Source organism: Phytophthora sojae (genome assembly GCF_000149755.1).
Source record: "Phytophthora sojae unplaced genomic scaffold PHYSOscaffold_2, whole genome shotgun sequence".
Classification (NCBI taxonomy): Eukaryota; Oomycota; class Peronosporomycetes; order Peronosporales; family Peronosporaceae; genus Phytophthora; species Phytophthora sojae.
Genome location: NW_009258116.1, coordinates 8388738 through 8412032, shown reverse-complemented (window position 1 = coordinate 8412032; position 23295 = coordinate 8388738). Strand labels below are relative to the sequence as shown.

General features: G+C 50.6%; 6 protein-coding genes across 6 annotated transcripts; 2 read left to right on the top strand and 4 right to left on the bottom strand.

Moving 5' to 3' along the window:
• Positions 1-69: 69 nt before the first annotated feature.
• Positions 70-1835, bottom strand: PHYSODRAFT_350123 (hypothetical protein; the record flags this gene model as incomplete). Its single annotated transcript, XM_009522403.1, has 4 exons — positions 70-804; positions 941-1307; positions 1374-1648; positions 1731-1835. The coding sequence occupies 4 exons, from the start codon at positions 1833-1835 to the stop codon at positions 70-72; spliced, it is 1482 nt and encodes a 493-aa protein (XP_009520698.1).
• Positions 1836-2866: 1031 nt separating this feature from the next.
• PHYSODRAFT_555231 (hypothetical protein) lies at positions 2867-4366 on the top strand (the record flags this gene model as incomplete). Its single annotated transcript, XM_009522402.1, has 1 exon — positions 2867-4366. Exon 1 carries the CDS (start codon positions 2891-2893, stop codon positions 4364-4366), a length of 1476 nt encoding a protein of 491 aa, XP_009520697.1. The 5' UTR covers positions 2867-2890.
• Positions 4367-14633: 10267 nt separating this feature from the next.
• PHYSODRAFT_311881 (hypothetical protein) lies at positions 14634-15420 on the top strand (the record flags this gene model as incomplete). The annotated part of the gene is made up of 4 exons (XM_009522401.1): positions 14634-14690; positions 14860-15016; positions 15058-15106; positions 15189-15420. The coding sequence occupies 4 exons, from the start codon at positions 14634-14636 to the stop codon at positions 15418-15420; spliced, it is 495 nt and encodes a 164-aa protein (XP_009520696.1).
• Positions 15421-16736: 1316 nt separating this feature from the next.
• On the bottom strand, positions 16737-18839 carry PHYSODRAFT_311880 (hypothetical protein; the record flags this gene model as incomplete). Its single annotated transcript, XM_009522400.1, has 3 exons — positions 16737-16776; positions 18514-18734; positions 18792-18839. The coding sequence occupies 3 exons, from the start codon at positions 18837-18839 to the stop codon at positions 16737-16739; spliced, it is 309 nt and encodes a 102-aa protein (XP_009520695.1).
• An 887-nt stretch (positions 18840-19726) lies between these two features.
• PHYSODRAFT_484653 (hypothetical protein) lies at positions 19727-20356 on the bottom strand (the record flags this gene model as incomplete). Its single annotated transcript, XM_009522399.1, has 1 exon — positions 19727-20356. A coding segment is annotated over one exon (630 nt), but the record flags the coding sequence as incomplete, so codon positions are not given.
• Positions 20357-20458: 102 nt separating this feature from the next.
• On the bottom strand, positions 20459-20791 carry PHYSODRAFT_480684 (hypothetical protein; the record flags this gene model as incomplete). Its single annotated transcript, XM_009522398.1, has 1 exon — positions 20459-20791. A coding segment is annotated over one exon (333 nt), but the record flags the coding sequence as incomplete, so codon positions are not given.
• Positions 20792-23295: the final 2504 nt, after the last annotated feature.

Below are 23295 nucleotides of genomic sequence, written 5' to 3'. Positions count from 1 at the left end.
AGTCTATGGGAGCAAACCACACAGGGAGGAGGAGGTCGAGTCTTCCCCTCCCGGCTTCAAGTAGTACAATCACAGATAGGCATCATCGGTCCATACCTGCTCCATGCTGTTGAAGTGGCCCATACTGGGAGCTTGTCTATACAGGGGCATGGACACCGGCTTGGACTGCTGCATGGCCATCGGCTCGCTGACTTGGCCTTGCTGCATGTGCTGGGCCGGCATGCCGCGGAAAATCTGCGCTGTCACGGATACAGGACTGTCATTCTTCCACATGTCACGCTGCGAGCCCTGAACGTCGAGGATACGCTTGTGGGGGAGGTTCACGGGCGGAGCGTCAGTCGGACGGTACTGCTGCGCAGGTCCTGCATTGGACGGGCTCGAGTACATGCCGCCACGCACGTTGTTGTTAGAATACGGGTTCCCGGACATCATGTAGTTGCCAGACTGTTGCTGTTGCTGCTGCTGCATGTGGCTTGCCGGCGAGCCGTACGGGGAGTTCATCATGCCCATCGACGTCGAAGGAGGGGGCGTGCCCATGACAACCGACCCAGGACTGGACGATCGAAGACGCTGGATCTGTGCCTGCATGGGAACGTAGTCGAAGGCCTCATTCTGGTTGCTCTGGTTCATATCATCGGCGGGGGACACCGAGCAAGGAGACGACGTCATGGACATGGGACGGCTGTAGTCCGGGTTCATCCCGTTCGAGTAGCCTCCGTTGACGGGGTAAACCATGGTCGGTTGTCGTAGGGAAGTGGCCATCATGCTCGAGCGCTCAAAGTCGACCATGGAGTTGCCATCCGCCTGCAAGAACATGAATCAAGAACAACAAGGTCAGCGACTGTCCTCACTGTATCATAACTCCCTTATAGGAACTCACGCGTGCGGCGTTCCCAGGGACGTCTGAGAAAAGCTTCTGAAAAGTGGATTGGAAACCCACCCCTCGCTGCGGTGGGAGCTGCTGCTGGGGGGAGAGCTGCGGCTGCATGACTCCGTTCAAGGGTCGCTGCTGCATGGGGGCAGGCCCAACTTGGCTGCCGTTGTTCTGCACGGGGGACGACGCGACGGACGCCACGCGGATGCTCTTGCCCTCGCGCATGGGGCCTTTCTTGCGGATCGACTGGCGCTGCATGCGGCGCATGGTCGAGTAGTAGCGGTTCTTGATAGCATTGTCCGTGCGGCCGGGCAGCATCTTGGAGATCTCGGCCCACTGGTTGCCCACGTTCTTGTGGCACTCGAAGATGACGTAGTCCTCCTCTGCAGTCCACGCGTCCTTGCGTACGGACGGGTTCAGGTGGTTGTGCCATCTAGAGCAGCACAGCAAAAAGGTAGCGTGAGTACACACATATGCATTAGTATCCGACGCCGCTCACCTCTCGCGGCACTGCTTGCCGACGCGGCCGGGCAGGTGCATGGCGATGAGCGACCAGCGCTTGGCGCCGTACTGCTTGACGAGCTGCATGAGCTTGTCGTTCTCCTCGCGCGTCCAGGGGCGCTTGCTGTTGGAGTCCGTCTTGCGGCGCACCGCCTTCTTGCTGTTGTTGTCGTCGTCCTCCTCGCCGAAGGACTCCTCGGGGCTGCCGTACTTGCTGCTGGTCGTGCTGCTCACGGAGCCGCCGTGGGTCGCCGTCGCCCGCAGGTAGCTCAGCTGCAACGCAACAACAAACAACAACACCCAGTCAGCACCGTCTACGGTGTGCTAGTTACTACAGTTAATCAGGCGGGCGTACGTCTGGGTGGTGGGCCACCTCCATGAGGGGGATCTCCTGGTTGCCGCCGCTGCTGTTGCTGTTGCCGCCGTCCTCCAGCTCCATGAGCTCCAGCTTGCGGTTCATGTGCGTTTCGAGCGTTGGCGGGAGCGTTGCTGCTGCGTTTGCTGGCGGCTCGGTGGCTTGGGCGGCGCGGGGGCGTTTTGCGACTGGCAGTTGAGCCGCATCCCGTGTCGCCCGGTTTCCGACTGCAAAGCGAAGCGAGCGGCTCCCCAAGATCGAAAGAGTGGAACGTTTCGTCAGTTTCCGCGTTTCAGCCAATTGCGGCGCGCAGAGACCGCACTTTCGACCAATGGGGCGCGGCGGCGCTCCTTCGATGGATACGTTTTCCACCTGAAAGGGCGCGCGAGCAAAGTGTATGGGCCCCAGTATGCTCGGCAGAGAAGCACGTCGTAACGGGCGGCCGTTGAGTGTCTCTCTTGCGCTCACTATCAGCTCAGTATGGCCTTTCGTCGCTGAACGCCCGGGCGGTTTCGCAAGCGCAGTTGGATTGAGTGGGTTTCCCCCTCTTGGCGCCGCGTTCGTCTGCAGCGCTCGTTACGCCGGCTTAGCCCGAGCGTTAGACCGCGCGGTACCTGCCGCGTGAAGTGAACGCGGCGGGCGAGGGCACCAACACTACACCTGCTGCAACATGAGCCGCTCAGCCAGGTGATGGTACATCGCTCAACCTCGTGGCATAATGCAATGCTCTAAGCCGAAGGCGGGGCCAGACGTACGGGAGGGATATGCGCAACGGCACCAATTGCGCCAGCCAGCTCGCCTTTCAGTCCAGACGCGGCTCTCGCAGCGCTGGAGTGGCGTCGGGCAAGACGACCCGTCAAACGTGTCTCCGCCCACCCAACCTGATCGATCGATTGATCGATTTCCGCCGCCAAGTGGCTAGACGAGCTTCTGGCCAAGAGGTAGAAGAAGATCTCGTCTCGTAGCTCAATCGTGCGGTCACTGCACTCACTCATCATGCGGAAGCCTCAAAAAGGCAACTGCCCCTCCCCTTGAAGTTGCGTACACTTTGTGTGGTGCGCCTTGATTGGCCAGACCTCGCATCTTTGAATTTTGGCGGCAAAACCCGCACCCACCCACTCTGTCAAAGCTAAGACTCCAACCTCTCAGCAGTACCAGACATGAGGGAGCGCTCGGTCCGCGTCGTCGTGGCGGCGCTCGAGGCCACGGGCGGCATCGGCCTGCGCCAGCAGATCCCGTGGCGTCTGCCCTCTGACATGAAGCACTTCAAGGCGCTGACGACCGCTCCGTCCTCCTCCTCCTCGTCGGCGCAGCACGCCGTGATCATGGGGCGCAAGACGTGGGAATCGCTGCCGGCCAAGGTGCGGCCCATGCCGCAGCGCTACAACGTGGTGCTCACGCGCGACGCCAGCTACAGACAGAGCCAGGGCGTCCCCGAGAGCGTGGGTGTGGCCGCGAGCTTCCGCGAGGCGCTGGAGCTCGTGCAGCAGCAGGGGGACGAGGTGGACCAGGTCTTCGTCATCGGCGGAGGCGCCGTCTACGCCGAGGCGCTGGCCTACGTTGGCTGCAGCAAGGTGCACCTGACGCGCGTCAAGGGCGCGTTCGAGTGCGACGCCTTCTTCCCGCTGGAACAACTCGAGCAGAACTTTGAGGTGACGAGCGAGTCGGAGCTCAAGGAGGAGAACGGCGTGCAGTTCCAGTTCGTGGAGCTGGAGAGGAAGACAGAGCAGAGCGTGGAGACGACAACGCTGGCGGACGCCACCACGCCGCATGAGGAGATGCAGTACCTCGACTTGATCCGCAAGATCCTGACCCAGGGAGCGAAGCGCGGAGACCGGACGGGAACAGGCACGCTGTCGGTCTTTGGCGCGCAGATGCGGTTCAGTCTGAGGGACAACGTGTTCCCACTGCTCACGACCAAGCGCGTGTTCTGGCGCGGCGTGGCGGAGGAGCTGCTGTGGTTCATCAGTGGAGACACGAGTGCGCACACGCTGCAGCAGAAGGACATCCACATCTGGGACGGCAATGGATCGCGGGAGTATCTGGACAGTCGTGGACTGCAATCGCGAGAAGTGGGCGATCTCGGACCGGTCTACGGCTTCCAGTGGCGGCACTTTGGGGCCAAGTACACGGACATGCATGCCGACTACACGAACCAGGGCGTGGACCAGCTCGCGGAGGTTATTCACAAGCTGCGCACGAACCCGACCGACCGACGGATCGTGCTGTCGGCGTGGAACCCGGCGGATCTCAACGAAATGGCGCTCCCGCCGTGCCACATGTTCTGCCAGTTCTACGTGGCTGACGGCGAGTTGTCCTGTCAGATGTACCAGCGCTCGGCCGACATGGGACTTGGCGTGCCGTTCAATATCGCCAGCTACGCGTTGCTGACGCGACTGGTGGCGCAGGTGACGGGGTTGAAGCCTGGTGAGTTTGTCCACGTTATTGGCGATGCCCACGTGTATCTGAACCACGTCGAGCCGCTCCAGAAGCAGCTTACGCGAATGCCGCGCCCATTCCCGACACTCCACATCAATCCAGGCAAGACCTCAAGTATTGACGACTTCACTTTTGAGGACTTGGAGGTGCGAGACTACAAGCCCCATGGATCGATCAAAATGACAATGTCAGTCTGAAGGTGGTGGCTCCTGTAAAAAGAGTAAGGTGGAGCCGTAGAGGCTCGAAAATATGCGACCCGGAGCGTTCGCTACACAGATCGAATAAGTCGAGAGTTGACGAATGGCAGTAAATGCAACAAGTAACTCTGAAACTGGTATTCACAGGTCGAAGAGCTGTGCTTGGACGGAGCTTTACTGTAACTTACTGAAACCGGGTACTTCTCTGTCCCACCAATTTATAGGTAGTTGAGTTTTTCTATGATAAGTCCGCCTACACAAACAAGCCAAAGCCCAGCGTACCCGCGTTGTGAAGCCCGTTGTAGAGCGCTGTTTACAGTATTTTTTGCAATCTAATAGCGGCTCTCAGCAAATAAATAACAGCACAAATGCAAGCACACATTTAAGAGAAATAAGGTTTTATTTCGTAATTCTGTGGAAAATTAGCGATATTACAACAAAAAGTTACCATACGATTGCTCCAACTTGGCGACTCTCCACACAATAGCACACGCAGGCTTGGAATGTAGTACGAATCTAGCAAACAATCCCTGAACCGAGTTAACAACAATTTGTAGTTTTTAGTCGTATTGTGAAAACCGCTTCATTTGCCTATTTTACTTGTAAATCGATTGATTAGCTCTCTGATTTAGCTCGATCGATTTGTAAATCGATCGCGCATATGCGAGTAGATGTGCAGATTAGGCGATCGTTTTATGGAAGCCAAGTCGATATAGCCGCGCTTGGAGCAGAATGCCCACCTTTTACTGGACAATCGAGCACTCAAGTGATGCATCTAGATCACGATCGATTTCAGCCCTGATTTGTACTCTGATTAATTAGGAAGATGAGATCTAATAAGGGGTTGCTACAGATGGGCGGTTTAGCCTGTTCTCACAATAATTGCAAAGAGTTAAACCTGTAGCAAATAACCCCTGGGTTGCAGAGTCTGTAAGAATTCGTAGCTTTAAGAAGTACTTGCTTAAGTTAATGAATACCCGCTTTTGGAAATAAAAGTACTTCTCTGTCCCACCAATTTATAGGTAGTTTGGTTTTTTGTGTACCACCTAAATACGTTAGAATGATTTAATTGGATATAATTATTTGGGGTAAGGCTAGCATCAGGCCACCGTAAAATGGTTGGTGTGCGCGTAATCTACGTTTCGAGCCCAACAGCAGAACCTGCAGTCAAGATGCCAAGGACAGTCGGCGCGAAGGACATCTCGCCGAAAATACGCGTTGCGGTGGTGGTCTTCCTTACCACCTTAAGTAAGGAAGGCCGCCTCCGCTACGGGACCATCGTGCGGGCCAAGAGGCTGTGTTGCGGCCGTGCCGCTTTGCCATCGAGACTATCTGGGGTCTTCGGGGGGATCCAGCTGCGCTGGTGCAGCCTCGGTGGCCGTACCCACCCAAGTCGACGCGTCTCATCCCCAAGGAGGTGGGCGAGCGTGTTGCGGCCGTGCCGCTCTGCCAGCTGCAGACTCTGCGCGCTCTCGAGGCGGCATCCGCCATCCCAAGATCCATGCTGCACAGGCACCTCAAGTCCAAGGTCCTGCGGCGCTTCATATCGGTCCAACGTCACTTGCAACGACAGCGTCAACTATAGAAAATGGCTACAAGGCACTGACGTCTCAGATTCTTAATCAATAGAGCCACTTTTTTAAACTGAGTATTTATTATTTAATTGTGTATCTAAAACCTTGAAGATTGGTGATTGGATAAAATTATCATGTAATTTGACCGAAATCAGCATAACAGACAATAAAACCTCACATATTTGAGTGCCTAATTCGGAATGTTCCGCATGTTTCGGCCCTTGTTCAGGTGGGGAATGTGTTCTGTGCTTCAGTGCGGGCTAGGGCTTTTGGCTGAGGCACGATTTGTGCTTGTGATTTTCAAAACGTGTCCAAGTAAATTCCGGAGGACTTTATCTGCTGACCTCCCGTCATTTTTGAATCACCACCAAGCACATGTACCGAGTCCTCTCGCTAGTGCGTGAGCTAGCTGTAATTAAACGGCAGGCCCTAGCGTGAGGACACTTGGGCATTCAACAACACCTCGTAGACTAGCCACTGGATGCACATATAAAGCATTTCGACGTTGCCATCGCCCACGGCAACGCACAGAAAGCATGGTTGTCGAGCACTTTGTCGGGCTTCCTACGGGCTTCCTGACTCGGACTCTGATTGGCGTAGAACCTGCCTTGTCCTTGCCCGTGATTCCTATCACTAAAACTACGTTGCTATTACTCTTTATTAAGTATTTTTCCAGGATTTCACGATTAAACGAAGTGCTTATGATACGCATCCGCTGAAGCAAACTTTACTGCTGGGTGGTGCTTGTCACTATCTCGTGCGTGCTAACCCATTATCTGCATATTGCATGATGGGTTGCGCTTCGAATGTTGTAAAGCTTAGTACATGTACACAGTACATGTACATGTAACGGGGAGTGGACTAACTACCGGTAAGACCAGCAAACGCCACTCCTTTTGCGAAGTTTGACCACTGGCCACACGATGACTAGTTACACGGACTAAGCTTAATAGATGTTACCAGCATTCTGACCCATCGCAAGCCAGTACGTGGGATCCCTAAATGTGTCGGCTCTAATGCCGTCTCCAAACTAGCTCATCGCGAATATCTGTCAGTTTATTACAGCATCGGCAGCTACACCTTGCTCAGGTTACCTACCTCCCATGCGCCAATTACTCGACTTTTAACGTACGCTATCTACATATAGTGTATCGCCATGGCAGCTAATCAACATGTTCCTGCAGTTGTGGAAATGTTTTTCACTTTATTCTAATCTATCTCAGCTGCTGGATCAAGTGGTGCTTATCACCGCTGCGTGTAGTTTTGAGCATTTCACTACTCCAATCTCTGTGCGTGCCGAAAGAATGCCCGAGAAAAATGCAGTACAAGTAAACCAAATATCTACTTGCTTAAAAATGATTGCAAATTCAAGACATGTTACTTCTGCCCTTGTGGGTTGCCTATTTCACTACGCGTAACATTCCTGCGAAGTAGGTTTGCTAAACGTCTATCTTTATCAACTGCGTCTTGGTGATTTGGACATCTGCAGTGAACTTTTCGAGTGCAAGGAGAGCATGTCGAGAAGTAACGTGAGAAAGTAACAGATAGTTTTGCTGCGGTTTGCTTGCACTCGATCTTCAAAAAACAGGGCTGGTAAAACCGGTTGATTTATTGAAAAGCCATTTACGTCTTTGGTTTTACCTTGGTTTTAACAAATACAATCTAGTTTTTATTGATCGAGTACGCTTCGTTGGTAATTATCCGTGATTCTTTTGTGTTCATGTTTCCTATGCAAGGCACATTCCCAGTTTTCTGTGGATGGATTATCGAAACGAGGAGAATTTTTTTGAAAGAGCTTTGATATGCTCTCGTATTCTTATTCCAACATCGATAGCTTTGTGCAGGCTAATCGCATCATTAACTCTGTTTTTACTGGGATAGGAAGCGACGAAGTACTGATAGCCCAGCCCAAACAGGATTAATTCGGGCGATGTCCCCCCGTCCAATCGACACCGGTGATGAACCGGTAACGTCTTTAGGTCAATTTACAGTAAGTGATGTCTATTGACCGAGTGTTTTAGACTTCTCAAGAATGATGGAGGCTGGTCCAGTTCATTTGCAAATTCGTCGAGCGTTGATTTTGCTCTGAAATCGGTTGTACGTCGTGACCATAGCGGCGATACATTGTCGGGCAGATTCTGCGGCTGCGAGGCAGGCGCAGGAGATGCCCGTGGAGCGTGCGGATTGAGTTTATCAATGGCGATCAAAGGTGAGTTAACCAATCCTATCCCAGCCTTCGCGAAGCCCTAGTAGGTTTATCACATATAAACTTCTTTTATTCTCATTAGTCGGTGTCTCCAATAGTTAAAGTTGATACTTCTCTCGCCGGAATTTCTACAGGGAGAATGACTCAGCGGTCATTATCGTGCCGCAAAACCTTATTTTCCTTAGTGTAATCGTCGTCGCTATCAACATCTCTTTCCGTCATTGTTATTAATATTAAGTAGCACTACAAGTTTTCAGAGGAAAACGTGACAAGCAATGTTGTTCTTCGTACCTAAACTTCAACAACTTCCCAGTAAAACCTATCGGTGCTTTTCGGAGGTAGGCAGGTTTTACTATAAAAGTTAAAGTAAAACTAATACTTAAGCCCGTCGTACCAGCCCTACCAGGAAACGACAACCAGTGAATCCAGAGTCTCCTGTTGTACTTTATACCCCACTGCGTGCACACGAAAGGAAGTTGCTGTTTAACCCAACCACTCCCGAATGCTCCCTCCATACCGTAGCACTTGATGCCTGCATCTCCCCCACCTTTCCCCCCTCTCTTTTCATTAATTTTTGAAAAGGCACTATTGTTGCTGTTGCCCTACGACTCCCGGAGCAGTGCTCCGGTAGCCTATTGTGCTTTGCAAAGTTTATGACACTCTGGACTGTAACTCGTACGACTTATCGAGCACGACTTATCATAAATCGTACTCGAGTCCGAATTCCTGTAAGTCGTGGATGGTCGGTCAATCAGCACTAAGTACTGTAGTGCACATGTGCCATCTCCTGCATGATCTAGCACATCAAGTACGGATTAGCATCCTTTTGGCACTTTTAGAAAGTGCCATTTCTGAGCCAAATCGATTTCGAAACACGATCGCATTCAAAGCCACTACGATTTACCGCTAAGTACGAACACTAGTTAGTGCACTACCGAATTTGTTTTGTAGAGGGATACACCCACCCACACCTTCTACGAGCCCTGGGGAGAGCCAGGCTCCTGGGCTCTTGGGTGAAGCCAAAATTTCGCGAGCTCGGGCTCCTGGGCTCTTGAGTTCAATAGGTTAAGTGAAACTAGCCCTCCAGAACTGTGAGCCCTCGTTAAGGGCTCCCCCCTCACCTGTGCTAAATATCTGGCTGATGATTGGCCGCCATTGAAGTATCTACAGGTTCTAACCTGAAAAGGCATAGGAAAGAGGGCTTCTCGGTGAGGGGAAAGAAGGACGATGGGCGATGCTGGGGTGGCCTCGGGGCGGCTGTACACATATGAGCGGCGCGAGATCTTCTAGTGTGGTGATCTTTGAGCTCGATCTTCTAGTGTGGCGCATCGATCACGCGAAGTTGCTCGCCTTAAGTCTAGGTAAAATTGGCCAACCAGATATTACTATGAAGAGCCTGTCATAGATTTGAAGCTAAATTTGGGGAGCCCTGGAGAGGAGCCAATGGGGGGCCCGAACCAGGGCTTCTTGATCTCGTACATACCATGAGGGAGCCCATTTTGTGCGACTTTTGGCTCTCGTATTAGGGGGAGCCCACTTTTGAAGTTGACGGGCTCGGGCTCGTACAAGGTGTGCACCCACCTATGGGATACAGGATAATATTAGCCAATCACAATTGTGTCTTCAGATTGACAGGGCTTGACTTGTTGTGAGGGATACACCAGTTTTAAGCCAGTAATTTTTGCACTGTCGGCCGCTCAGCGCGCGATCATTTCTGCAAAGGCGCGGGCGTCACCAAGTCACCCTCGCCTTTCTGGAGGTCAAGGCAGGTGGAAAACGACGCGGGCCCGACCATTTTACACTGCTGCAATGAAGAAGGCAATTTTCGAGCACCTGAGACTACACTGCACTTGTAACTTGGCTGCTTTTGCGTGCGTCTGTAACTCACACCGCACAACGAAGGAGGAAGAGAAGGTGAACGCGCTGCGGGAGAGTAAAGCGACTTGCTGCTCCCGTTGTATTTTTGTGTTATGTGGTTTCCCCCTCTTTACTTTTCTCCTTTCCCAGCTCCTGAGCCTTTTGTGTATCTGCACTTCAACTTACTGTAGAGCAAAAGCTACACTGCAACACTAGCAACAGGTGAGGACCAGTAATTCACAACAACTGCAATGTTTGTTTTACTGTAGATACGGTGTTGAGATGGCTCGTCGTTTAGCTCTATAGCTGCTGTGGGTGCTTCTGTCGGCGGCAGGAACAAACGCAAAGCTTGCCCTACTGAACTTCGATCTCAAGTTGGGGTGGTGGCGGCGAACAAGCTAATAAGTTGGGCTGTGTCGGCAGCCGCATTGGTGAAATTCGGTCTTGAGAGACTTGAGGTAGAGTGCTCAGTTTAGTAATTTTGATAAATACATCTGGGCGTCCGGTGCCTATTTGTTTTTTTAAAGCAAAATCGGGCCTCTGGTATTTTAGCTCTGGTAGGGTGTATCCCTCTACAAAACAAATTCGGTAACAATATAAATAGGAGGGCAAACTTTCCAGCTTCTGTTTATCTAAGTTTCTGAACGATCCCTTTACAAGCTGCTGAGTAGTCGCAACGTACGTCTTGTACTGCAGCGCTTGGATAACTGAGAAGTAGCCGAAGTCAAGGCAATTAAAATCGGGTTTGGCGGCTGAAACAGAAGCCGAATATCCCACCCATCCCGCTTACCTTCCCGCTGTACATCGAGATCTGTTGATTGTATAAGGGGAGTAGCGTTGTCTTGCTGAACGTATATGATCTCCCCTCTGTCCTTGCGTGGCCACTTCGCTCGTATCGCACCGAAAACATAGTCGAGAAGAACTTGTACACTTCACTGTTCACAGAATTGATGTTCTTCTTCAGCAGTGTTCCCTGAGCTCTATTCTTGTTACTGCGCTCGGCTACGTAGTCCTCTGCAAACGGCCAGAGTCCAATTTTGCCGTCAAACTCTGCCTTCCTGTGATGTGATACCACAAAAACAAAAGCACAAAACTAGGCCATGCTAAAAATTAATTTTGAGAGTGTATAAAATACACCACACTTTACCTTGGTCGGCAGCAGCGAGGAACATGGCCTTGTCAACGTGTCGATCGCTGTGTCGGTGGCGCTGCGGTGCTTTCTCTCCCTTCACCAAGTTGTATCGCCGGGTCTTCCTGTCGTGGTTGAACCACTTCTCGTCCACGTGGACGATGTTGAGCATGGGTCGAAGGCGTGGCCCACTACGTCTCCATGCTGACCAACTTCGTCGTCGAGGAAGGAGAGCGCGTCCTGGACACGTCGAAGCCGGTTATCCTCGGTGAGAACACGCTTGATTGTTGTAGACCTTGGGACGACGTCCCGGCTTGCCAGCAGGCGCTGAATCACACTGATAGAGACCTTGACGCTGAGAGCGGTGGCGCGGACTGTCGTCCTTTGCTCAGCTGGGACCGCTTGGAGCTTCTTCTTGATCTCGTCGTTGTTGTAGCCTCTCCTGCCCGAGTTACCTTTGAACTTGCAGGATATATCGCCGGCAATGTTGCCTGCAGCGACCGACACGTTGTAGAGGTCCCAGATACTTCGAACTGTGTGCCTGTGTTCATCAAACTTGGTGGCGATGGCGGCCTGCGCTCGCGGGGCAGAACTCCGTCAATACTGCGCTTCAGGAGCTCGTGTAAGATTGATAGGGAGTCGCTCCCTTCACGCTGTGTTTGTCCATTGACTTGCCTCGAATGCGGTCGAATTGAAAGTATGGCGGGTGACTTCCGGCAGGGTTGCTCGAAAAACAAGTTGTCTAACAATTAATTAAATTAAAACACACGAAATTATTGATTGCGCCGAGCTCCAATCACGTCCAAATAAAGGTCCATTCTGCCGCGCCCGGATACCGCCTTATGGTTCTGCAATTCGACCACTTATGTGGGCAGAACCTGCTTGCTAAGCACCCACCTGGTAGCTGGCGACGTGAAAAGCGTCCGCACATGCCTCGTCAGCAACTTACCTGCGTTCCTACCAAGATCTTCTTACTCTTTTCGGCGCGTATGGATTGACACCGAGCCGTTCCCTTCGAGGCTGCCAAGCAGTCCGGTATCCTTGTCAAGACCAATCACATCAAGCAGGTACTCAAGACCCAGATTCCCCACAGGCCAACACGCTCACAACGACTGTGGGAGGGACGAATCCATCCGTAGCTTAGGCGATCGAGGATTCCAGTGTATTGTGTTGGCGCTTCAAACGCCGGACGCACAATGGCAGCTCTAGCTCTGGCTCAACATTGGCAGCGGAAAGAAGCTCCGCCTCGTGGTTTAAGTGATCGAAGAGCTCTTGATGGGAGGTGTCATCCAGCGCAGCACGAGTGCCAAACTATTAAGGTGGGTTAGATAGCCAAGCCCACGTATTCCATAGAGCATCTAACGAGGTTGGCCACCCCATGGAGGGACGGAATATCGCCACAGCCGCGCTGATTCGCCATGGGTGCTGCAGCTGCTAGCATAAAGATTCGTAGCTGATAGCCCCATTGATGCGATCGCCGGTGTAGTTTGAAATCGTGCAGCAACTAGAGCTTTGCGTAGACTGGGATAGCTTGGTTGTTCGCATGACAACTTCACAAATAAATCAGCTGTACGTTACATTTACTGATACCAAAACAGTGAAAAAAATGCACAACAACAAGAGGCGATCTCGTTGTACTTGTTACCGTACATCACAAAATAAATGCTTAACAAAATAACTGCAGTTTCGCGGTTTTGGCGTGATTTTTTTCATTTGATGGAATTTTCTTAACATACAAACAGCCAAGTGAAATCTATACCAAACCTATGTTTTGGATGTCGCAAATCGGCAAATTGGAGGTCTTAAAAAGACCTTTCAGCACTCTAAGACCCAACTAAAAGTCTTAACTAAACCGATCTAGGTCTACCAAATGACTGTGGAAGTCGCTCCACTCAGTGCAGGTTAGAATTGAAGATCTATTCAACCCGCGGCTCGTCATTCATTGAGCAGTACTGTTAACACAGTGACGGCTATAATTGCGTAGAAGTTTTTGCCGCACGCCGACGTTGAGAACGAGCACGCTCGACTATCTAGAATCGATAAAGGTAGGCACACTACGCTGGGTCCGATGGCTTGCTCAGCATGACTGTCGTGGTGCCCTGCACGTCCAGGTACTTGAACGTGCTCGGTGTGGTGTGACTGGTGTACACGGGTACTAACGTCGTAGGTTATGGGTCCTCTATGTCGGGTTCTGCCGAATACAAGTACTAACACTAGTATAATAGTATTTTGTAAGGTAAGTAATGTGATAGTACAGTATTAGTCATGCCGCCCAGCGTAATGGATGCATTTTGACCAATGGGAATTTTGATTTCCCCCTGCTGAATCTTAACCCTTTGCGATGAATTTTATACTTGGAATTTGTATGGGTACCTCCCAATACAAAACTATACAACATTGCTAGATGCATGGGTTTACACCGCAATCCGCAAACTAGAATCGGACATATGACCGGGTTTTGTTCGTACCTAATGTAAAGCATGCTACTTAGAACGATGTCCAAATGGAAAATCACCGACTTTTGACAGAATGCGTATGCAATGAAAATAAGTCATCGGGCGTTTGGCCGACATATAAGTCGGATAAAAAGTAGGTTTGTCACCTATTTTTTGTGGTAGGCAGCGACTTATTCTGTCATCGGAGCCAGCTTGGACAGCAAACAGCACGGGCACAGCAGCGCAGTGACGCTACTGCAGCGCTCGATGCACCGATTCGGCGGTGGGGACGCTTCGCAGATGACGCGTGAAGCGCTGGACATGGGTTTCACGACGCGGCAAGTGTTCAGCCGCCGATTTCATGGCGACAAGCGTTCCCTCAAGGCGAGGCACACAAGAGCAGACATTACCTGGCAACAGACGCGCAGTCCAATTTCCTGTAGCACCGGATAATCGCGTCCACGGCATCGACAGAGCGGCCGGTACTGCGACGAGCAGCGGCGGAGTCGTGTTGAATGCTGAAGCCGGGGGTGTGGAGAGCCGGGGGACCGCGATCGACAAAGATAGCGGCACTGAGGACGTGTCGATGAGCGATAGCACGTCGCTCATAGATGCCGCCACCGCTCCCAGTCTACTGAGTGATCTTAATGATGAAGAGATAGTTATGCTCTTTATGCCTCTCATTATGATGGAAGCTGCGATCGGTCAGCTCGACGGACGATCACTGCGAGGTCCACGAGAGGATAAAATCACGGTGCGGACAGACTTTTTTCCCACGCTGAAGATGCAACCTTCACGGAAGGCGTATCGTAAAACTCTGCGCTGTACACCAGTCATTTGACGCTTTGTGCTCGATGCTGGAGCCCCTTTACTACCACAAATATGGGCTACCCGGATCAAATCAGCAGTATACATTCGATCATGGACTAGCTGTGTTACTCACATACTATGGGAATGGATGTGGGCAAGATGGGGATGGCATCGGAGGTGCGGCAGCTCAGCTGGGAATGTCTCGTACAGTGGCAAGTCGATACATTAAAAGATCGAAGACCTTCTGTATGGAATAATGAAAGATGTCATTCGTTTCCCAGCTCCAACAGATGACGCAGAATGGAGTGCTCTTGTCGATGGTTTTGCTGCCCGGGGAGGGGCGTTTCCTGATGTGGCGTGCATATTTGATGGTGCGTTGATAAGGACTAGAATGCCCAGCGAGCATCAGGTAAAGTGCGCATCTTGCTGTTGCACGCTTTGTTTTGGTGGGTTTATTGACAATGGTGACTTGCACGGTACAGGGGTTTTATGACAAGAGTGGAGCACCTTCCTACAACTGCCTGGCTGCGATTGATTATCGCAAGAAGTTTTGCTACCTTGGCGTTTTCAGCGGGAGCAACTCGGACCAGTCGATGTGGAACCAGTCCGAGGTACTGGGGCCTCGGGCTAGAGAGATCTGTCCTCCTGGGGTTAATTGGCTCGGTGACTCTGTGTTCAAGTTGTGGCCATTTCTAATGGTGCCATTTGGCTTACTCGGAATCAGCGATGGTACGTCATTCATCGGAAGACAGTGCCTATATTACTAGCGGGTTTAGCTAACTGTATTTGTGTCAACGTAACTGTGTTTTAGTTTTAACTACCACCTCTCTTCCACCAGGATTCTTGTCGAGTCCGTGTTTGGCAAGTGGAAGGCTCCCTTCAAAGTCCTTCATGGCGTGACCGACCGGCGTACACATAAGAGAAATGCCCGGATGATTTGCGCTGCCGCTGTCCTGCACAATCTGCTAATTGACATCTGTGACAACCTCAAGTTCAAGTTCGTTCGAACCGACAAATGCCGGTTGCTGACGTGTCGAAAGTAGTTTCGTCATGCTGTCGAAGCCGTAGCGAATACTCACGCTGACAACATCCACTGGCCTATTTGACGGGGGTCTGGTTTGCTGCGTTTTCGTTTTTTTTTTTTGCGTTAGCTTTCGCTTTTTCACGGGCTTCATTTGGCGAGTCCACACTTTCATCTTCGGAGTCATCAACCTCTTCAGTGGCCTCGTCACTTGAGTTATCCGATGCACCAGCTAAACCAGACTCAGCTATGGCTTCGCCAAAAAATATCGCACAATAACGGCCAAAGCGCCGCCAACTCTGTGCCGAGGCTATCTCGGTATGAGCGGCGCACATTTAATGGATCGCATGTCAAGTGCCGAGTAGCGGTACCACTGCAGGAAGCATCACTGCTGTCTCCAACATTCTCCACTTGCGTGATCAAATAATCAGCAGGCATTTCAGTACTGACGTGGTTCTGGACTGCTTCCTTCTTCATCAGTGCGGGACCCGATCGGTTACCGGTAGCAAGCAGCTGCGAGCGCTTCTTCTTGAACTGCTTCACACTCACGTTGACGGGCTTCTCCTTTCCCCATGCTGCCTTTGCCAGCGCGCGCTGGTGAAAACCGGCAATGATGTCTTCCCATTTCGCGCGCTTCCCTTTTGTGTCGGTGTTTGTGGTGCGGAACTTCTTCAAAATTATCTTGTTCTTGTAGCGGGCCTCTATGGCCAGCGTCGTCAGCAAGATGGTCTAGCGCATGCTCCTGGTTTTGTCGTCCACGCCATCAGTTGATGGCAAGTTGGGTTTTGTGCCTGCCGACTTCTTGGTGTGCTTTTTTTCACAGCGTGGGCCTTGGTCTTGCCACCTGTCTTCTTAGCGATCTTTCCGTTGCGCGTGGGATTTGATGCTGCTGGCAGCGTCGTTTGGGGGTCGGCTTCGCTTCGGCGCGCTTGCGGTGGGCTTGACCTTGGCAGCACCACCTCCAGATGTACTCACCGCCGACGCGTTTAGTGGTGCAGCTAACTCTGTCGGTGATGGCGTGTTGCTTTCGGTTTCTTCTTCATGAGGAGACCCTGGATCATCAAGAAGGCATCGGGTTCTTTTGCGTGGTTGATCACTTGAACCGACTGAAGATGACGCATTGCGTGTCTTAGACGCTCGCCGGAGTTGTCGAGCGACGTTGTGCGGCATCTCAGGAGGCGTGGAGATTCCGAATTCGAACTCAGTTGGAGAAGGAGTTCTGGAGGCCGGGGCTGGCGTCATGGTGGCGCCGTTGCAGTGCTGGAGTGAAGGAGTGCGCACTCGATGAAGTGCAACAGAAACAGCCTACTGTAAAGCATATTGAATATGCATTCTACTTTAAAAGTTTTTTTTGAAAAGTCGCCGATTTTTACTTGGACTTCGCAGCGACTTATTTCCCACTTTTTTCGATTTTACAAATAAGTTGTCAGTCGAAAATTCACCTGCTTTTTCATTTGGACGTCGTGCTTAGCCATGTTTCAGTACGGTTACCGCTCCGACCCTTACTGGCTAAAATTATCATTCAAAATTTTGATTGGAGCGATTTTGTAAAACATGCTAGTTAGCCATGTTTTACACAGAACCATCGCAAAAGGGTTAACAAAAACCTGCAGTTTTACGAAAAATTGGACTTTTTTCACGTTAAGATGAGTGCAGTTTCGAAATCTCAAAAAACATTTATTTTGTGAAGTACGGTAATCTTAACGTCACGAAGTAAAATATAGACCATCACACTCACAGAAAATACTCCGAAAAAATTGTACACGCATATTTTTTTTGTCAAAACTGTAACTTGTGCCGTTGACAAGACCACTATAATATAGTCAATTCTATGGAATATTCACTCTACTGTTCACCCTCCACTTCACCTGCACGAGGCCAAAGTGTCAGAAAACTGCTATCTAGTTAAAACATTTTGCGAGGTATATCTTGCAAATTTAGGAATGAACCACGTAGGTGAGTCACCTCAATTGTTCGAGATATTCTGACCTGAGAACTTCCGGACCCGCTCATTCAAGTATCCTGAATTCTGAGTCCAAATGATTCTATATAGTTAACATGTTAACTTCAACGGGAGGCTTCATCTGATCGGCTTCAAAAATTCGGATGTGGGCTGCGCTAGCGGTTTTACTGCTATCCCAGAATAAACAAATTATTGATTGGTCCGGGCAATGACCTTCAATTAAAATACAATATGATTTCGAGCAACCCTGAAGTCCGGCACTGAGTCAATTTTGGATGGCTGCGGCGGCTGCGTTCCAGTCGATAATTCGCTGTTGTTCGTCAACATATTGAAGTTGCCGAAATGTTACATTAAGGCCGCCGACCAATAACGTGTCGTTTTTGAACCCATGTCTTTAGCTGCTCAGTTCTCTACAACGGCGGTGAGTTGGCAATTATAGATGACAGGTTGAAGCAACTCTCTTTCTCAGCTTTTCCCTGTAATTTTTACCATTATTTAAACACCTTCCAAAGCCCCGTTATCTACAGTTTTGTTTCAGGAGGGTGCCAACCAGCTTCGTGTCGTTTTTTAATCTTACTTTGAGTATGGGTTTCTGTTTATATCAGAGCTTTGAGTATTGTGACATGCCTGTGGTTAGGTGCTGACGGACCGCCATCGAGGTGTAAGCTCAAACATTATCCGGGGTATTAATTTAGTAAGGTTTGTCAGATTGCAGTAACCCCCTTTCGCTCTCTGAGACTAAGTGCGGACAGCTCAGCTGGTATGCAACCGGGTTAATTGAGGACCGTTGTACTTGGCGTAGGTTCGAGTACCAGCGAGTGCAGTGGAGCAGGGTATGTCGCCATGCAAAAATGTATGGTTAATTCTCCGCGCGAAAATGTAAGTCAAACGCAACCTTACATTCCAAACCCGCAACGTCAACTGCAACTAACATTATGTCTGTGTGCTTGTCTTTTTGTTACCTAAACAACCGCAGAGTCTAGGATGACAACCTGCTGCTTGCCCCTCGCCTTCTTCTTTGGCTTTGGCTGCTCCAGCTCCTTTATCATGGCGGCCGTAAGAATCTTTCCGCTCACAGGCGTCGACTTGCGCTTTCTTGCTTGATCTTTTGTAGCAGGCTGCGGTAGCGTGAGAATCTCTCGGCAAACGGACAGCTCCACGTGCAGCCACGCCGTGAGTCGGATGTCCGCTGGCGTGCCGTTGCGCGTGTAGATATCCATCCTGTGCTGCATATTCACAAGTGACAACGGGTACAGACCACATACCTTAAACCCCGACTGGACATTCGTCGCAAACCTGCAGCGCTTCCATGTCATACACGCGATCCTCACAGCAGTTGCTTTGTCGATAGAATAGCCTCCGGCATTGTCTTCCTCTGCAAATTCGTTCACGATAACGCGCAACTTTCACGTGAACGAGACGAAAACAGCCACGGCGAGAGGCTTAAACAAGTGTGTTGCATTCGCGGGTAGGCACATCAGCACTAACGTGGTTTACCAATTCATGACCCGCCAGCAGCACCTCATGCGAAATCGTCGATGACGACACCAATATAAGAGCAGCGATGCTACAACACTAGCATTTATACAAGCAGTCGGCATTCTTAATTTTGAGGGTCCTCGCTCTAATTTATGAGCAAATATGAGCAAACAACAGCGAAGCAAACAAAGCGGATTTTTTTTATGACGCACTGACCAGATGTTGGACCGACGCGATCCCATACAAAGTCTCATACCAAACTCAAACCGTCGCGCTCTCGATGATGAACAGCGGCTCCACTGCAGGCACTTCGGCGCCTTTGCTGTCACGCGCTTGGAGTACAGCTCCTACACCATTGCTTGTCGGACGAGACGACGCTGCATTGCAGCGATCCATGTCACTAGATCGGCTTCACACTCGGGAGGCAGTAGGGGGGGGGGGGCAGGTCCGGCCCGTTGGCGCTCAATAGATCGACCTTCGATGCGCGCGGCGACTTTGCGATTTAGTGTTGACAACGACACTGGTGACGAGTCGGCCACGGCTGCGAGCTTCTCTCCTGCGAGGACGCGGTCGATAGGTTCTTCTAGCTGCTTGTCTGTGAAGGCCGCCTTCATCTTACGCTCGACTCGAGGGGGCTGGATATCTGACGGGATCAGCGTAAGGAAACGTGAGGGCCAAGATCTGGTTAAAAATATTGAGCCAATCAGAGCAATATTAGTCCAAATAAGAAGTTTGGATTGGATAATAGTCGATGTAGTCCATGAACTGGTCAGAGGTCATGAATTGGTAAACCACGTTACGTGCAGCTTGGTAGCCAGCTCGACAATTTCAGAGGAATAATGAGACCCACACCCGTCCATCACCAAATTGAGCGGACGCTTGACCGTCAACGGGACCGCCGCCGCAAAAAAATGACAGCCATTCCTCGAACAACTCCATGCTCAAACCCAGACGGGGTTGAAGTAATGCCAGCTCCGTCCACTTCAGCCCCCTTTAGGATGTCGAGACTAACTGTCTTTCCGGGCAGAATGAAGACCGGAGGAACGATAAAGCCTGCCGCGCTTCCGCAGGCAATGATGGTCATGTGGAAGCTGGTAGTAGGTGTAGTTGTCCACACATTCTTCGAGCGACGCACCGCGATGACCCGCTTGCTCTTGGCCACCTTGTAAAACGCAGTCTCATCAACGTTAAACACTTGGTCAGCAGACGTGCCCGTCTCGATAATCACCTTGGCGAGCGAGTTGAACAGCATACGGGTGTCGGCAAAGTCAACGGTGTTCCGGGGCTTCGACAGCGTCTGTGCCATCCGCTCCGTTAGGTCAGGGTGGCGCTGCATGAAGCGCTTATACCAACCGTCCGTAACCGAACGGCCCGCAATCAACTCCGATATCTCCGTCGCTTTTTTCATGATCTCCACTCGGCCCACGGGGTGACGCACGATCTGGCGACCGATTATCCAGTCTTGGATTGCATCTTCGGCCTCTGGAGGCAGCAGTGGCTTTGGCCCGCAACGCTGCCTTGGTATTCCTTTCCTAGCGTTGCCGGCCCACTTTCGCAGAGTACTGGCCGGAATCTTAAAATCTGCCGCCACGGTAGCAGCAATAATGCCACTGCATTTTCAATTGCATGGTGTAATTGGATGATAGTTGTGCAACATAAAATTGGTCGGCACTACGAAATTGGTCGGGGTCTTAGTTGGCACTTCGAGAGGAGCTTCAGGCGGCTGTCTGACCTGGGTTGTAGCAAAATAGAGTGTCGTTGCTGGTCTAGCCGATACTTGCCGTTCACGAAGAAATCCCGCTACTCTAGGTAGCTGCTCTTGGATGCGCGGCTGGGTAGCGCGTTGGCAGGCCGGCTTCTTCCTGTAGACAAATAACTCCAGCTCAAAGCCGGAGCGACCATGTTTGCGTCGCCGAGCATCACGCCAGACCATCTCGATCTGTTGACGGAGGTCTTGGTCAGCGCTTGAAATGGGCTGGGAAGCATTATTCTCCGTCCTCTAACCGAGAATCCTGTCTGTGTCACTCCGTCACGATTTCCGCACCTACCGCTTAGACCTTTCATCTCGACTACGTTACCACGGTCCTCTTGCATACATTATTCACTCATCAAGTCGACTTGAACTGGCTTTTAAACTATAAGCGAAATTACAAAACTAGACATGGTAATGCTAAAAATCGTACTTACGCGGAATGAATCGGAGTGATTATCCCATCCCCCATTTTGAAAGTTGGCGCGCGGTGGGCGGACGGACGGAGGCAACGAGCGGGAGGGCGCTTGGCGTACCGGAGTAAGCAGCGGACTGCAGCGGCAGCGGACACTACCACAGCGAGTACATGCATACGTTTACATTAATAAACTACTTTACGGTTTCGGGAGTTCCGCCTGTTGGGATAACTGGTACCTTTAAGGCAGTCGAGGGTTTACAGTACGGAATTAGGGGTAGACTGGTGCTTATTAGGCGTTCATCTTCTAATACACCAAGAATGTGTGCGAACGACGCATTTAGACCACCTAACGCTGCACATAGATTAACTGATAAACAGCACGCGGCGTGGCGTAGCTGGCAATCGTGCTATATTCATTTGCAGGAATCAAGCATTATAATACACCAATTTGAGTAGTCGCGTGATCAACTTAAGTTACTACGTAGTAGTAGTTGGTCGAATTAAGTAAACCCAGGTGCATCACCAGCGCGCGCATCGAGGCGTCATACTTACGACTTTTTATGTTTTTTATTAAGCTGATTAATGGCAGGATCTTGCTGCAGTCCGACACTCGCTTCCATAGGAACGATAGTCGCATCAGCCAAGTGACAACAATGCACTCCAACTCAAATCAAAATCGATCATATCCCAGGTACCCTAACTCTTGCGCTTCAACAAAACAATTTTAGAAAATGCTGCTCGAGTTGCGCGCAGCGCACAACAGGATGGTCGTGCGCAATTTCGAATTACTGTTACTAAGTACTGTACGCCATGCACCAAGAGCAATAACTGTAATGGGCCTACCTTGGCTCACTACTACGGCTTACACGTATGCGCACGTGTATGAGGAAGCGTAGGTTTCTTTTACTTGAGTTAAGTATACTCGAGATCCACGAGTATACTTTAAACAAGATAAAGACTCCAAGTAGCGGGTTTTGGTAAAAGATGAGAACTGCTATTTTTGTTTTATGTTTCTGACTTCCTCTAAATGTAATATTCTAAACTAGGAATCTGCCAATGGCTGGTTGGCAGGATTCTGCTAACATGCACATCGCTCATTGGCTAAAAGATGCTGCTTTCAGCCAATAGGAATCCTAAATGTGTATGAACCACCCGTCGTGGTGGTCCCAAATGTATGTAGCCATTGGTGTTCCTTACACCAAGGTCCAGAAAGTCTTTCGAACCTCTAACAGACGTCGTGTCTGTTAGAGTTACAAGTGGCTGTAGCCACTTGTGCGTGTAACCCCGTTACAATAACGCGTTATAAATCCAGATGAAAGATGCAGAGTAGGCAAAGCGTAGAATAGTAGTGGTACTGGCAACGCATGCAGCTTTCAAAACAAATGCGCGCTGCTACCCTAGATACGTGTACCGTAAACTGCTGCAGCATGCACATAATGCAGCTTAGTGTAGAGAGGAATATATATATATATATATATATATATATATATGCATATACACGATACACAACAACCTAACCATAGGCATGACAGCCACATTTCTAAACTAACTCAACCGATACGACGGCGAACCTTCTCGCTTGCCGCCCCGATACGGTCCATCCTCACAGATTACATTGATTGACTGATCACCCCTCTTTACTATTGCTACTACCTGGTTAGCTTACATTTGTATCGCCGAAAACATGCTCTGAGCTGTAATGAATCGAAGTTTGCGCTGCTATGCTGTAATATAATTGCTGTACTACTGTCATTTGCTGTTGTTTCAAATGGCTCTTAAACCGAGTGACGGCTGTCAACACTGCAGGATTGGCTTTCAACACTGAAAAATTGGCCTTTGGCACTGAAGGGTTAGGTAGGTCTAAAACACTGAAAGAACGGCCTTCACCACTGAAGGGCACTGAGTCATTTGTAACCGTTCCAGAGTGGCAAGAACGTGCTAAGTTTGAACGGGTCGCGAGCTATTGCCGGGTCTATTTTGCTCTCGTCCAGTAACCACAGTGCGTTTTCTAGACTTTGGCCGCACACCTCAATCGCAATCGCCTCCCTTCCGTAGAGCCTAGCGCGCTTCAACCGCAGTAGTGTTCATGGAGACATCTTCATTGGATACCTCTGACCCGATCAGCTAGTTCGAGTCGAGCGTAGCGTCTAGCACCTCCGAGTCAGATCCATCCACTGAGTCCGAGGTAATGTACTGACAGCTATAATGAATTCTGCCAGCTTCTCTAATAGAAATCCGATTCTGCAGCAGAGCGACCTTGAAGGAGACTCCCTTGAGGGAGATACAT